The sequence below is a fragment of the Haemaphysalis longicornis genome, unplaced genomic scaffold (genome assembly GCF_048455015.1).
Source record: "Haemaphysalis longicornis isolate Haplotype H1 unplaced genomic scaffold, Haemaphysalis longicornis Haplotype H1 scaffold_13, whole genome shotgun sequence".
Taxonomy (NCBI): Eukaryota; Metazoa; Arthropoda; class Arachnida; order Ixodida; family Ixodidae; genus Haemaphysalis; species Haemaphysalis longicornis.
In genome coordinates, this window is record NW_027526233.1 from 81,539,246 (window position 1) to 81,555,316 (window position 16,071).

The following is a 16,071-nucleotide window of genomic DNA, read 5'->3' on the forward strand; positions in this document are numbered from 1 at the left end:
CGGGTGCGGGCGCTCCACGTCTTCCTTGGCAACGGGGGGAGATGGGCGCGCGCTGCCTGGCCGCTGACATGTCACATACCCACGTGGGGGATTGGCCAGGAATCGGGCGTGAGAAGGGCTAATGCACCCGCTTAAAGGAGTACTGACACGAGAGAGAAATCCGCCGTTTCGCTCCTAGGAGTGCGCATCACGTGGCCCCTACGTCACGGTTTCTCTCCGGCGCACCGCCTCCGATGGGAGATCGGAGCTTCTGCTCGCGAGCTACTACAAACCCTCCGACGCTCGGCGGCGGAGGCGGCGGGATTTCGTCTGCTCGTCTGGCCGCTGGCCGCGACTGAAGTTTTAGAGCGGTTGTAGGCACTCTATTTTTATCGCTTCTTAATACATCGGACGCGAAAATGCGTGGCGCACATGACAGGCGCACTGAGGGAGCCGCGTATACCACCAGCACGGGCGCTTGGCGAGCGGCGGCCGCGGCCGCGAAGTGGCGCAGGCCGGCGCCGGTAGCTCGAGCGACAGCTTGTTATTGCTCCCCAAGGCGCAAACAAAGCTGCGTATACGAGAAATGGGGTAATGTTGTGATGGAAAGTTGCTTTAAAAATCGTCACTTGAGCCGCTTGCCAGAGCGGCGATCGAATATCCGCCGCAGTGTTAAGCCTAACATTAGTATGCGGTCCTGTAGGTGGGCCGGCCGGTTGCTACCACGTCGCGCGCCGTTCTCTGCGCGCGGCAGCACCTGCATCGCGTCGACGACCGATTTTTGGTCGGTTGAAGAGATCAGTACGTATGAGCTTAACAGAAATTGCCGCCGTCGCGGAATCGGCGGTGCTACGGCAGCTCTGCTTTAGAGATAGGCAACTGCAAACAGTGATGTCCGTCCGAAAGTCGCATCCTCCGTGTGAGCGAAGGAGCTGGCCGAGCGGAACTCCGCCTGCGGTGACGTCACGACCTCCCTCGGATTTCTCCGCTGAAACGCTCCGTCGTGTGAATACCCCTTTAAAGGAGTACTGACACGAAATTTCAAAGCTGAGATCCGCTCTAGCAATCAAGTACAACGACAACACAAATAGGTGTCTGTGAATAAATGCATCTTTCTTTCTTTGTAGTTGTGTGTGTGTGTGTGATCTCTCTTTCGCGAACATTACCGAACCGCGCAAATTCAACTCCTGCATTCGCACTTTCACATTCTTCCCCTCGGGGAAATTCGGGGAAATTTTTTCAAATTTGACCCATGCAGCACACCTGACAGATGTCTTAAAACTTCAGTTAAGTCAACGAAAAGAGCGCAAATACAGGATTCGCAACCGCAATTCTCGGAAAAGCACCAAGTCACATGGCATAATTTTATTGCGTGATCATTTTATTTATTAAATAAACATAATTTTATTGCGGCGTGCGTGTGCGCGCGCGTGTGTGCGTCCGTGCGTGCATGCGTGCGTGTACATGCGTGCCTACGTGTGTGTGCGTGTGCAAGTGTGCCTGCACACACACGCGCACACACACACACACACACACACACACATATATATATATATATATATATATATAGAGAGAGAGAGAGAGAGAGAGAAAATAAGGGTTGGCAGTCAAGAAAACCTCGGAAAGCAAAGGGGAGGTTGTGGTGGGTCATAGAAACAAATGAAGAATTTTTTGAGTCAGAAAGAAAGTGGTGAAAAAATGCCCGCCGGGTGGGATCCGAACCCAGCTAGCGGGCATTTTTTCACCACTTTCTTTCTGACTCAAAAAATTCTTTATCTGTTTCTATGACCCACCACAACCTCCCCTGTGCTTTCCGAGGTTTTCTAGACTGCCAACCCTTATTTTCTGTCTTATTTCACAGAGCCCCTCATTTCCCATTTTCTGATTCGCTATATATATATATATATATATATATATATATATATATATATATATATATATATATATATATATATATATATATATCCTGACATAGAAAATATTTTTTGAGTATAGTATCAGCGAAAGATAGTTTTAACGGCGCCTCAGTGACCTCGCACTTTGATTTTTTTGTTTTCCATTTAAGCTAAATGATCAATGCGGAAACTTTTTGGCATCAACCATCACGAAGACACTGCAGGCATGCTCTCGGGCAAGCACGTCCCAAAATATTTTTGTTGAAGCCCGCGAGCCTGGCCCGGGCCCGAGAAAATGCGTGCTACTTGGCCCGGGCCCTTGCAGTGCACTAATTCACGCAACACACACGATACGTTTTAAAAACTTCACTCAAGTCAGTGAAAAGCAGCAACATTCGCAACCGTAACTATAGTTCTAAGAAAAGCACCACATGGCACACTTTATCGCGCGATCATTTTAAAAGTGCACATTTCATTGGAAGGCTGGTTATCCATTAACATAAAATATATAGCGCTTTAGAAATGCACAAGTTCATGAAATGTACTGCCCACGTCTTGCAGACGTAAGATAATTATGATCAGTTAGGAACTCAACAAATAAAAGCAGGGCAAAACAAATCGCAAATATAAAATATTTCTAGCAATCACATAAATTTTTTAGGGGTGCAGTCCCACCCTACAATACTGCACAATCCTTTCAAACTGCATGAGCCATGGCCCTTCTGCCATTAGAGACCGTCGCACGCATAACACCCTGTCCGTATTACCAATAAATGACAGAATCAAGAACACTTAAGGATCAGTGCAGTGCCTGCAAGGCTCCTCTTGTAATTACACACAAAAAAGACCATGTGCAGCGGTTAAAAAACGTGAAAACACAGCGTGAATCGCCGAACAGCAGCATAGCGGCACGTCGATCAACGCGCGCCGCTTCGGGATCTCCTCGGGCGGGGCACACCAGCGCCACGCGCGGCGGTTAACACGTTTGGCTGCAAGGGCGCCGTGGGGAGCAGCCGCCGCTTTTCCACTACCCCAGTATTCTAGTTCACTCTAATAATAGTGCGTGTCTTGCGGCACTTAAACTTGATAGCACGTACACCCGGCGGCAAAATAAGCCGGGGCACGCGAGCGCGTGGTAAAATGCATCGCCGCGACATCTGACACTGCACTTCTGGTGTTGAGACACCGATGTGCGCGTGCGCGTCCAACCCCTGTATACTCGCCCCGTCTTTTCTTTCACTTCAAGCAACAAAGCTGAAAGCACCGAGCGCTTTCCGCTAGGGGTAACTTTTTATGCTCAGCACGTCTCGCTGGCACATGCTCCGGCGGCGAACGGCGTGGGTGAAGCCTGCTTTGCTCTATATGCCTGGCTCTGATAAAGGATGCGTAGCAACAAGATTTCGATATCTTAGTTTTAAAGGAGTACTGACACGAAATTTTGGTGTTACGTTTTTTTCGCTGCTATGCGTGCCTAACAGCCCACTAATCATAGAATGACAGATTAGACGGTCGAGCGCAGCGTAAACATTCATTTACGGCGTCGTTTATTCGTGCCAGTTTCGGTTTCGACAAAAAAACGCCGAGCGGCCGCCATGACAGGATGTATCACGTGACGTCACCTTTCTTGCCGTATCGCTGCCTCTCTGGAAGCGCGCGCGAGCGAGCGCACGCGCGTGCACAGACCAGCCGAGGTCTTCGCCGTCCCCACAGGCCCGGGCAGCATGACGTCAGTCCCAAAACCATGACGTGTACACACGCCCGAGCAGCGCGCGCCAACCACAGCCAGCGCGTCGGCTTCGTCACGGGAGCCCCGACGTCGGCAGTTTGGGGCAAGTAGCAGATGATGTCATGTCGTCCGCTCTGGGCTTTCTCGTGCGGGCGAAGATTAAAATGGATTTTAAATATGTTTCGCTGAACGGTTGCTGCTGAAACTTGGTGGGAGATATCTCCTGATAATAAGGAAGCGTTTTACATAATTATCTCAGCTTTGAAATTTCGTGTCAGTACTCCTTTAAGGGCGATGGCGTTTGCTTCGCTGTCTAAACGCGAAACTTTTGGTCTGTTGATTGATTGTAGAGTTTAACGCGCCGACGCAACGCAGGCGATGAGGCGCGCCGTAGTGGAGAGCTCCGGAATAATTTTGACCAACTGGGGATCTTTAGCGTGCGCCGAAATCTCGTAAACACGGGCGTTTTTGGTCTTCGCCTCCATCAGAAAGCGGCCGCCGCGGCCGGAAATCGAACCCGCGACCTCCTGCTCAGCAAACTTTTGGTCTGTGTCTGTGCCAATCAATTTAACGCGTATTGCAACCTATTGCCATTTTTGTTATTTTTTGCCAAACGCACGGCCACGCCGATCTCCGCTGGCGTTTTTTTTCTCGCCAATACCTGCTTTAGAACTTGTGCGAGGTGACTTCTCATCACAGCTTATTCAAATACCCTATATCTCGCCTCAGTTTTTTCCGCGTTGGTGTGCTCATGTTTATTACCAACCAACTGAATGTTTTAGGCAAAGAATACAAAGACGCGATGGAATATATGCGGCACAAAATCGTCACCGATACGGGCAAGACATGTTATCTGTTGGATCGGGGCAGAGCGAGAACGCACACTTCACCGTCGAAGCTGGCCGAAGCAACAGGGAGCCTACAAGCGCAGCGCCTTCGACGAAGGAGCGGTGCGTGTAGGCAACTCTGTGTGTGAGCGAGGCATGTTGGCGAAGAAAGTGAGCCGTATGACCAAACGTTGAATGTGATCAGTCGGGCTGATTGAACTGAAAGAAAAGACAGGGCAGCGAGCATGTCTGGACGCGCACGCGCACATGGATGTCTCGACACCAGAAGTGCAGCGTCAGATGTCGCGGCGATGCATTTTGCCACGCGCCTCACGTGGCCCGGCTTATTTTGCTGCCGGGTGTACATGCGCGCACCAGTCGCGCAAAACCCTGATTCTAAGGAAGCTGCGACGTGTGCCAGTCCGCCAGCGGAAGTAATTCGCGCCGTAAGACGAAGACAGAGATGGATGCACGGTCGAAAGCATCAAAGAAGCCGGTCGAAAAAATGCGCGCCAAACGAGAAATAAACGAAATCGAAGAAAAGAAATGTACCTCCCCTGCCTAAGAAAATCAGAGAAGCGCGAAAGCTTTCTAGCATAAATCTGCGTCAAAAGGGCGTCAAAACCTTCGCTGAAAGTGCGTCCAATCGATCGCCAAACCTTCAAATACTCCAATCACAAACGAAGAACGAGCGCATACGACCATGTTTTGCGCACTGAGTAAACGCATCTACGAACCATCTAAATGTATACTGATACGTGGTTTATAAGATAGAAGTATACTATTGTACTCCTTCATGATCGATGAGTGTATTGTCTTATATAGAACCGTTATACTTTTTTCGCGATTTTAAAGTACTAGCCGTTTTGACACAACAGAAGCCCGCTTTCACGAACACGCCTGATGTGTCGCAAGATCTCACCAGAGCTTGTCGGTCGGCCAACCGGTCTATGAGGAATCGCATTGGTTTGTTGACAGGACGCCATCGGTCCCACCAAGGAAGCTTTCGCTTTAAAAGTACAAATGTGATTAGCAATTAAGAAGCTGCTAATAACTATCGCCAGGCTTTCGCCTTCAATGCACGTAGGCAATCTTAAGGGCCACAAGGACTTTTTTGTTTCTTTTGGCTTGTCGCCTGGCTCGCCGCTGCTGCTCTAGGTGAAGACCAGCGGTCGCGAACGGAGTTCTTTTTGGGGCGGGGAGAGGAGAGGAGAGCACTTAGAATGTGCTGTTATTTTGCAATATGGCGAAGCAGGGAAAGATTCACTGGAAATCTGCGATTTACCAGCATACGGTCCGCGGGCAGTCCGAAAACTTCCTTCGGACTGAAAGTCCTTTAGAAATACATAGAAAAATCGAATGCCGCATCCCTTCCCGGGCAGAACGCAGAGAGAGAGAGAGAGAGAGAGAGATAGATAGATAGATAGATAGATAGATAGATAGATAGATAGATAGATAGATAGATAGATAGATAGATAGATAGATAGATAGATAGATAGATAGATAGATAGATAGATAGATAGATAGATAGATAGATAGAGAGGGAACGTTTATTAAGAACATTTATGGTGCTCTTGCAGGAGTGGCTCCATCTTCACAGGAATCCATGTGCCGTTATAGCATCGGCTGCTCTCCCAGTGAACAGGAGCTGATCGGGGACGATTAAAGGATAGATAATCGAGGGGGCTCACCATTAGTTTTCTGCCATCATGTGAGCCTCAAAAAGGAAATTCGCGCCTGGGTGATTATGCTTGCATGCGCAGTGCTTGCGTCCGTATGTGCTGTGTGCACGCGGTCACATCACCACGAAGTTGCACAGTCGTCCAAAACATGATTTGGACAGCAAGATTATACGTTTAAGCACTTCGATGCGGGTCTTGAGGAGATTAGTTATCGATAGGCGCCATTTACAAGGTGGAAGCATTACGTAGACCTCAAGCCTGCACGTCTAATCACTCGGTTATAAGTATTGAGTATAATAGTTATCAATGGGGACATCCTTCAACATGATTATAGCCAAATCAGAAGTGTGTGTGCATGTGTGTGTGTTTCTTAAGTATCACCACCGTCAACGCTCAATATAAATAAAATTTACTGATACCCTTCACCTGAATTCTCTGTTACCTGCATGCCACATGCTAACTGGCTTCACTGGTCATCCCCCTTCGTTAAGTGAAATGGCTCATGATCTCTTTATGCACGCACCGTATCGTTTTCCCCAGACTTCCTCAAGACCCCAGAGGAGTGAATATTCGTTCCCGCTAGCAGTAAACTCCATGATCCCAGCGCTCACTGGTTTAGCCAGCGGAAAGGAATGTACGCACCACGCCATGTACAGCAGGGGCAGCCAGTAGAAGTTCGTGTAGAACAGCAAGTAGACGCACAACAAGGTCCACAGGCAGCCACCGCAGAAGAAGCACAGCGTGAGGAACAGCACGGCGGACGTCTGAAGCCGCCGCTTGAGTGGCACGTTCAGGGGCGCGAACTCCACGCCCAGAACCCTCATGGCTGCTGCTGCTGCGAGAGGACAGTGAGGACATGTTCACGCTTTTTGGAGACAAAGACATTTGGTGGTGTTTACTGTGCAAGGGCTGATGAAACCCCGAGGATGGCACGATCGAGTTACTTTCATCACGCGAAGAAGGTGAACATGCCCATCATCAAGACAATGTCACGCAGCAGGGAGTTACCGGTATACTTGCGAATCACATCAGAACTTTTATTTTTTGGTCCTGAGGAACTACGTTGAGGTTGTAGTTGCGGGCCGCTCCCTCGTAGGGACAGTAAGGCCCAGGCCCTCCGTCCTTTCGTAGGCCCTCTGGACGGCCAGGATTTGGACAGAGAAGTCGCCGCTTTTGAGGGCTTCCTCCCAATCCTCTTTGTACTTAAACACAGCGTCGCGTATTGCATGATAACACCAATACGTGCTCTGAGTGGACAAGAAGGCAAAACTATAGTGATTTCAATGCACAGAGGAAAAAAATGCGCTTCTCCAAACGATAGCAGGGCCTTATCTTAGGCACTCGGTGGAGCGATATCGTCGATCCGACAGCACAAGCCAAACTCTATCCTATCGGTCGGACACTGGTACGGTACAACAACAAAAACGGCTTCCCACTGCGTTCTTGTCTGCTTCCTGCACAGCGCCTTCCCCAAACAAGGAAAGACTTTCACGGCTTTATTGACTACACAGTTAACCGTAAGTATTAACAATTGGAAAAGAAAGCATAATAGCGGAGATTACTTTAGTGAGTCACCCTGTCGAATTCACAGAATCAAAAGTTCCAGTATGAATTGGTGCAGGAAAAACGAAAACCATGCTTTGACAGAGGTTAGTAAGACTGGAAGCTTTGAAGTGGCTGCGAAATACTGTGACCTGCTGAACGAAGTAACATCATACCATAAGTATAAGAGGGAGTTTCTTATGGGGGAGGGATATCAATCCAAAGGATAGTGGTAACAACTGTTGCAGAACTGATCCTTTGAGCACGTGGTAGTTTAGCAATTCATTGAGGGCAAAAATTCATAACCAAGAGAACATTAGCATACGAAAATAAAGGATAAGGGTAAATTTACATGGGCAGTCCATTGAATGTACAATTTAGTATCCTAACTCACAAGGTTGAGCCTCAGCTACAGGGTTGTTTGCTTATGCAGGCACCGGCAGTCTCTGCTTCGGAGCACGGCGATTCCTGCTATTACAGTGAACAACCCCAAAGAAAATTAAACCCAGCTGAACTTAGTATGAAATCTGCTGAAGCAGCGGAGCTGTGGTTCTCTTGTGTCGGCTCGGACGTCAACGGGCGCTCGTCCAAGAACGGCAGCGCCGTCGCCGCGCAAATTGTGCGGTCCGCTCAAAGGACTCAGCAGCTAAATGTTAGTGGTGGGAGTATCCTTCCCCTCTTGCTCCCCTACGTGGAAATATAAAGAAGGAGAAAGGAGCTTTGGTAGCGACAAGAAACGTTTATTCTTGAATTTTGGACGTGCGGGACAGACGCAAGGCAGGAAACAACAAGAATGAAATGCTCGAAATATTCCGGACATGGCCAAGAACGTCGAAAGATATACAGAGGCCTGGTCTACGAAATTACTGGACTATGACGGGCTGATTGGTTGCATTGAAGGAGAACTAAGCGAATTAAGGCATGGAAATCCTGTGCGGGGAAAAAGAAAGTAGCGAAAACGGTTGGGCGGAACAAGAAAAGTAAACTGAGTGTAAAAGAACGGTAATACCGCACAGAGAAGCAAAAAAAAAAAAAAAAAAGCGGGAAGGGGGAGGGTTTTCAGGAAGGGGAGGAATAGTTATAGAGGTCATGAATGCAAAATATAGCATGTATAATTAGAAAAAAAACACTCTGGTAAGTCGCTTACTCAATTCTAGCACCGAATAACCGTTTTTTAACCGAAGAGCGAAAAATATTGAAAAACGCATATTTCGCTCTCCGCGACGTCGGCATGGAAATTTGGCTAATTCCAAAAACCACGTTATCATTGCGTTAACTTCCCGTTATCATTCAAGCGTTAAGGGCAAGCGGAAAGTAAAGGCACTGCTACAATCGCGCAGTCGTGTTTATTGGCCGTGGCTCGAGGCTGCTGCCGCAAATCGCTCAAAGTCCCTACGACGTCGCAAGACCCAGTGAAAAAAGCGGCTGGTCAGTCGCCACTATTCATCCGTTTACCTTAATCATTAGTGTATCATTAGTACGGACACTGCGACCCACTGGCCGCTGGGAAACACTGGGCACTGGCTGCCCATATATCAGTTGAACAGGAAAGCTGCCTTGATCAACATGCTTTTTCTGTTATGAGATGCACTTTGTAATGCCCGTTGCTGCTTGTAACCACGCCTCGGACTTTCTCAAATGAATAATTTCACTTTTTTGCGAGCCCCCGTGCTCGTCAGAAATAAACTTCTATCTTATCATCTTAATGCCTAGCCAATTGATGTCCGAAACATTAATTTCTTGCTTAGGATAGTCAAACTTTTTTATGATCTAAAAGAACTTCTGACATCACAAATGGGAAGTTAGAAAGAAATTTGGTTCTTGTGGTACGGACACTGCGATCCACTCGCTACTGGGAAACACTGGGCACTGGCTGTTCATATAACAGTTTAACAAGAAAGCTGCCTTGATCAGCATGCTTTATGGCTCATGTGAAGACAATAATGTAAAGTTTGCATTGCTATTATTTGTAATAACCATGAAATTGCACAAATTCGCTCCCATTGAGCCCCCGGGATCGATGCGAGTTGACACGTATAAACAAGACTTTTTTTAGCACGCAGAAGTACGTGCTGGACTCTCTTTCAATTTTTCAAGGTCCGGGAACCTTTGCCTGTCCACAGATGGTGTTAAAAATCGAAAAAAAACGAAGTATGAGAAAACAAATTGTTGCTCCGGAGCAACTTTGGGCATCAAAGGGCTAGTTTATTTGTTGGATGGCATCGCTGTTGTGGGTCAATGCGGTCAAAAAAAAAAGAATGAACTAAATTTGTATTTTGTTCTAATAACCTCTTCAAGGTGGAACCGGTACCGAGAAAAGAAATTGGGAGAGTAGATATACGTGTAAACGCGGAGCCCAAGACTGGGAGTGGGAATCATGAGAACGATGGGCAAGTGAAAACGATGGGTGTCAGGTGTACGTGGAACAACGAAAGTGCTCGTGAAAAAATTATGTTGTCATGTATAAGTGTACTGGGAACAACAACTAAAGAGGTGCAGACCCGGATACCGGGCGATAACGGCATATCGTTCTTCCGCAGGACATCGCTTTAACTCATAAAAGGAGGCATGACTAATACATTCTGCCGAACTGGTATGACCGCTTCCGGTAGACCAGAGATAGCAACCAGGATTGGCACAGAAAATAGGTTTAGTAAAGAGATTTTAAACTAGGAACAGTGAAAGGAAGGTATTATTAAAAGCAGGACAGCAAAACCAGACGATATCCCAATGTAGCTTATCACGCAACTAAGACCAACAGGCACGGCACACTTGGTAAGCACAGCGAAGGCGCTAAAACGGCGAGAAAATTTCATCGCTGTGACGCGAATTGTAGGATGAGCCCTAATCATAAAGGCACTGAAATCCTATTACGCGTTTAAAACTCGTTTTCGGACTTTCTTATTCCAACCTGAATAATTTGGCTTGCTTGTACAATGTTCAGTTTTGTTTCTTTGTTCCATGAATTGTTAGGCAATATTTGTGTTGCTCACGATGATCTTGTGTGTATACCGTGTTTTGTCTTATGTTATTTTACGTTTTGTTTCATTATTTCACGTTTTGTTAACTGATACTTTTATTGCTCTATGTGGTACTATATTATTGCTCTACTATTATTGCTTTATACTATTTATTGCTCTATACGGTATGTGATATGTATATAACTGATATGAAACTGCGCATAGCATGCGTTTGCGTTTGTTTAGGAACAACAGGAGGTCACCCTGCAGTTTCTGGCACTGGTACATCATTCTGAAATCTTGCACTAAAAAAATTGTTGTCTAACCCAAAATGAAACTAAAAATTGAAATTCAGAAAGAAAGATAAGGAGAGCGTGATTTTGTATAGGCCACCTATAGGGACATCAGCGTTCCAAGGAATTCCTATGCAAGCCATATAAGCAGAGCTGTTGAAGGAAGGGGGGGGGAGGGGTGAGAATAAACTGTTGGGGGAGAACTACACAATACATTCCGGCCAGGTCGGCGCTAATTAGAAGATGATATTTCTGTGGTACCCCAGTTCACCCAGACTTCAGAAGTCAATAGGCCAACTCTTTTGACCTTTGTGAGCTAATGACAGCGTGGACACCGAATTGCTGTAGAATGTGTTGAATGAAGAAGGTATTAATGCAGAGTTTGCACGGCTGCTCAGGCAATGTATAAAGATAACAAGCTGTGAATTACACGGGAAGCCGCAGAACCACAGAGCCTGTTTGCATTCGTAGAGGAATAAAACAGGGCTGTTCTCTTTCGCCACTGCTGTTCACGCTTTAGGTTAAATGTGCGGAAAGACGATCGGAAGAGAGTGTAGCTGGGTTTGATTTATCCTATCGAGGTAGTGGAACGTTGGACGAGTAAGGAATTCCGGGAGAGATGCATACGGACGACATGGTGTTACTATAGCAGATAAAGCGGAGGACTTGCAGAAATACGCCCTTTCCTCTAGTGAGGAAGCAACTCATCAGGGCCCAAACTTCAGCCTTCAGAAATCAGGGGCAATGGCGCTTACGTAAGGAGAAAGTATTGCGCCAGTACCGATTAAACAGGAGGTTATACCCTCGAAGAAGACGTTAACTCTTTCGTGACCGCGCCATAGGCCATTACACGGACATTACATCGTACACGGGTGAACGATGATTTTCAAACCTCCCAAAAAAAGTAAAAACGGCGCTGACAACTGATGCCTCTGGCGTTGTCATGATGAAACGGCGGCATTACGCGTGACCACCCGTAAAGGGGAGATCATTGACTGCATCACCGTGCGAAGCACCACCTCTAAGCACGCGGAGAACGGAGCCCTATTTCTCGCGATTCGCTGGGGAGAACAAAACGGCCGCGGCTTCAACATCATCACCGATCGCAAGAGGCCGTGCGAATGCTAGCGGCAGAAAGAATACCACTTGCACTTCGAAGGGTACTTACGGAATTCCTCGAGGGTACCTCCGGGATCCGGAAGGGTACTTCCGGAATCCACATTACGTGGGCCTCCGGACACATGGGACTGCGGTTAACGAGGCGCCGAACAGGTGAGCGTCCGACTTCACTCATCACCCCCTGTGACCGACGCTTTACGGTACCCTAGCACCACAACGAACGGTGAATACCTACTAAATGCCAGAAAAGAGCGGGCTACATATCCAATACCGAATCGCGAACTAACGGCAACTCAAGCCCAGATGCTAGGTAAGATTCAAACGAATACCTTCCGACATGAACCTCGCTGGGCGAAGATTTTCCGACCCCGACTACACAGAAGACTGCTGGCTATGTGGAGAGACTGCTGCCTTTTTCCATGCCACGTGGGCCTGCCCACACCTCTGGGCAGGGGCCGAACACCAAAAGGACCTGCCACTGACTTGACGAGGATTATGGGAGGCCGCCCTCGCCAGCCCCGACTTACGCGCCCAAAGGCACCTAATCAGCCGGGCGAAGACGGGAGCAGGACCCACTGGAGCCCTGGACATGGGGTTCCACCTGGGATTCTCTCATCTTTTTCTCCCCTTCCCCCTTTCCTCTTTCTTCACTTCAGTATATAATCGGTTACAACTCAAGAACGGAACCACCTCATGTAGTGTATCACTCCGCCAAAGCGCCGGACCCGTGACGTCAGTGCGCGAGCGTTTTGAAAGGGGTTTGCTATGAATGCGTGATGTCGTCTGCCTTGTCTCACGCAGTTTGTTTGTCGTAACTGGAGTCGTTTATAAGCATATTAAGCCAAAACATCACAGGAACGGCTAACGCCATGTTCAAAATATTCCCAGTAATGCCCTACTTGCGCCGCGCGGAGAAACATCCGGCTACGGTGATAAGGCACAGCGGCAACTTCCGGTGCCGTTCTTAAGTTGTCACCGGGTATAGCTTATTCAGTCAGAACCCAAGGTAGAAGCGAGTTGGACGAAAATGGCGCCCTGTTTTGCTGCGCGCTATGCCAAGGCGGACAGCGGTGAGAGACTTCAGCCACTGCTGCTGCTGATTTTTTTTTACCTCGGCAGCAGCGATGATTCCAGCAACGATGCGGAGCCTTCAGATTTTAGTTCTGATGAATACTCTCCCATTCAACAGCCTCAAACTTCGACAGGTGCTGCCAGGGAAGGTTCGTTTTTGACTTTGCACAGTATTTACAAACAAAAGTACCTAATTTCTGACGACTCCGGCGTTACTTTTATGGGTAGGGTCTGGACAACATGCAGCGGGTATATTTCGCCAAATGCACCGCGCCGCATTGCGTTATCACCTTCAAGATAGCGTGGCGCTCGTGTTAAATTAGAGCTGCGGAGCGACGCACGCTGCTACTCAAGAGCGCCAAATTTTTTCTTGTTTTTTATCAACGCAGTGATAAGAATTTGGTTTGAGAACACAAACAAGTATGCTTGGATGCATATTTTTGAGTGACCGACTGACTCTTGTGACTCTTGAGTGGCTTCGCGGAGTGGCACAGATTTCAGGGCCATTGGGTTGGTAGGCCCGCACGAATCCAGAACTTGGTATACAGCGTTGATGTATATATTGAATCATAGCCAAGAAACGTAGAAACAATTTATATATCTCAGAATTCCTCAAATAATTCTAAGGATAAATTAAATCGCCTATTTGTGTTTTGTGTATACTTTTTGTGCACATTTTTTGTTTCTTTGACCAATAAACTGTCAAATATTACACCTTTCACAAAACTGCTGTTGTAAGTTTAAAAGAGGAATCTATAAGCTACAATTTACTGCATGGCAATGCCAAACGTGCCCAGTAGCTCAAGAGAGAAGAAAAAGTTGCCTGGAAGCGATCAAAATCGACATTTTTCCGCGGTCACGAAGGAGTTAAGGTTAGAGGCGAAACGCGGCATAAGGAATCATAGAGCCCTTTGGGGGCCGCCCTCGCCAGCCTCGACTTACGCGCCCAAAGGCACCTAATCAGCCTAATCAACCTAAATGGGACGTGGTACGAGGCAAGTAGGAAAGTCAAATGCCCAAAGTCAAATAATATAGCAAGAGAAGCTCATGGTGGCACAACCAATGAGACAGTGTGCATGTGCTGTGCATGTGTGTGTGTGTGTGTGTGTGTGTGTGTGTGTGTGTGTGTGTGTGTGTGTGTGTGTGTGTGTGTGTGTGTGTGTGTGTGTGTGTGTGTGTGTGTGTGTGTGTGTGTGTGTGTGTGTGTGTGTGTGCTTTGTCAGAATTGGTAATTAATGGTTCGTTGAATTGACACAGAAAGGATATGTGGCAGTCAAGAACGCCAAAAGGGGCATTTGGAAAAAAGTTCATTCATTTTTTGTTTTGAAGAACGTTTATATTTTAAAGCAAAGTGGGACAAACAGTCCGCCCGGGTGGAAATCGAACGCATGACTTAAAAATATCTCAACACAAAAAATTGATGAACACCTTCCTGCTCTTGACCGCTTGCTTTTTCCGCACATATATACAAGTTCGAACTCACAGCAAGGTTGTGCTGTTACTGTAGTTGTTTATATTTTCATCTTCATAGCGGCGGGGCAACCACCAGGACAAGCCTCTGGACCACTCTCGAATAAAAAATCCAAACTGCATGTTTCACCGTACGAAAACTGCATCACAATTGACACTCTGCAACCTAGGCATCTGTGCGCCAATCTTTTATTCATGCAAAATAGCACTGTTTGAACACAAAAGCTTCACAACTTGAGTATAAGGCAAATCTGAAGGCTTTAATCAGCTTTTTTTTTCAGATGCTCCTGAACATTCATTGGCTTATTCATCCATGCTATCTCCCTTCGTAAACATAGACAGACTCCACTCTGATGTGAATGACAGGCAATCATGACTATTAAACCTTGAAAGTTTAATAGTCGCCGCTCACGTTCGGCTGTTCAGTGTTACCCAGGAGTTGGGTCAGACCTTTTTATACGCGATGACGCGACACTCTTGGAAGACGGAGTTGAAGCCAAAATTAATGCCACTTAAGCGCTTGAAATGGTCAGAAGCATGCAGTCGTAATCTCATTTTCTTACAGGCTGCAGGCAACATTGTGAATTAGGGGCAAAAGTCACTCATGTGTTTGTACGAAACATTTTCGTTGGTGGACCCAAGGAGAGAGCGAAAATGGGGGTAATATAGTAGCGGTTCATTTCGTGCGTGTGCGACCTAACGATTCAATCCACGCGATGAAACACATACATTACATTATTGCTATGTGACTTCACGTGCGTGAAGTGTATGTCCCAGTCAAAGTGAATTTGTAAGCAGCAACGAAAAAAACGTTGAAATTCAAGCAAGCAGACTCACCACTCGCATGCAATCCGTAATTACAGGACGTCCGCCGCGCTGGGACGAAAGCCGGCGCTCCGGTGTACGACCGTCTGGCGAGCCATCAAGTCGATGCTGCCGCAGATGAAAAAGAGAAAAAAAGGCAAAGAGATAAAAAAAAGACGCTTTATCATTCTAGCATTTAGCAACGGCAACGCATCTGCCAGAAGCGCGATATCCGACGCTAGTTTCGGTAGCAGCGATAAGTCCACTTTGAAACCAGGGCGCCTGTTTATCGGCCGGTATACTTGTAACGCCCCCCGCCGCAACTTGAACTCAGAGCTGCGACAGCCAGAAGCGGTGAAGCTCTTACAAGGGTGGTCCGTCTATTTGGCTGATACAAATAACAGTAAATTTAGCTCTTCTACCGAGAAAAGAGGAGAAAAATAAACAAGTGACGTCAGTTTTTAGTAGCTACTACACGTCAGCCTATATCACCTTCTTGTCTCAAAAATATTTTTATAACGTTTTGTTCCTACAAAAGAGCTCCCTACACAAGCACTACTTCTGGAGTCACCATAGTCAGTTTGTCGAAATCGTATTTATGCCTGCATCTTGAATTTTAACCCATGTAATTCGTAGTATGACTGTTTTGAGGAACTCAAGCAAGCTAGAAGTTAAGATAAGTTTAAACCATGGAGTTAGTGTA

At 47.1% G+C, this 16,071-nt stretch overlaps 1 protein-coding gene across 1 annotated transcript in view; it reads right to left on the minus strand.

The window, feature by feature from the left end:
- LOC144164361 (2-acylglycerol O-acyltransferase 2-A-like) overlaps positions 1-15,530 on the minus strand; it is a 45,389-nt gene extending 29,859 nt beyond the window's left edge. The window contains exons 1-2 of the mRNA XM_077694873.1: positions 15,402-15,530; positions 6,752-6,944 (exon numbers count right to left, since the gene is read on the minus strand). Of these exons, the coding sequence (XP_077550999.1) occupies positions 6,752-6,933 (182 nt within the window). The 5' untranslated portion in view covers positions 6,934-6,944; positions 15,402-15,530. The remainder of the gene's footprint in view (positions 1-6,751; positions 6,945-15,401) is intronic.
- Positions 15,531-16,071: the final 541 nt, after the last annotated feature.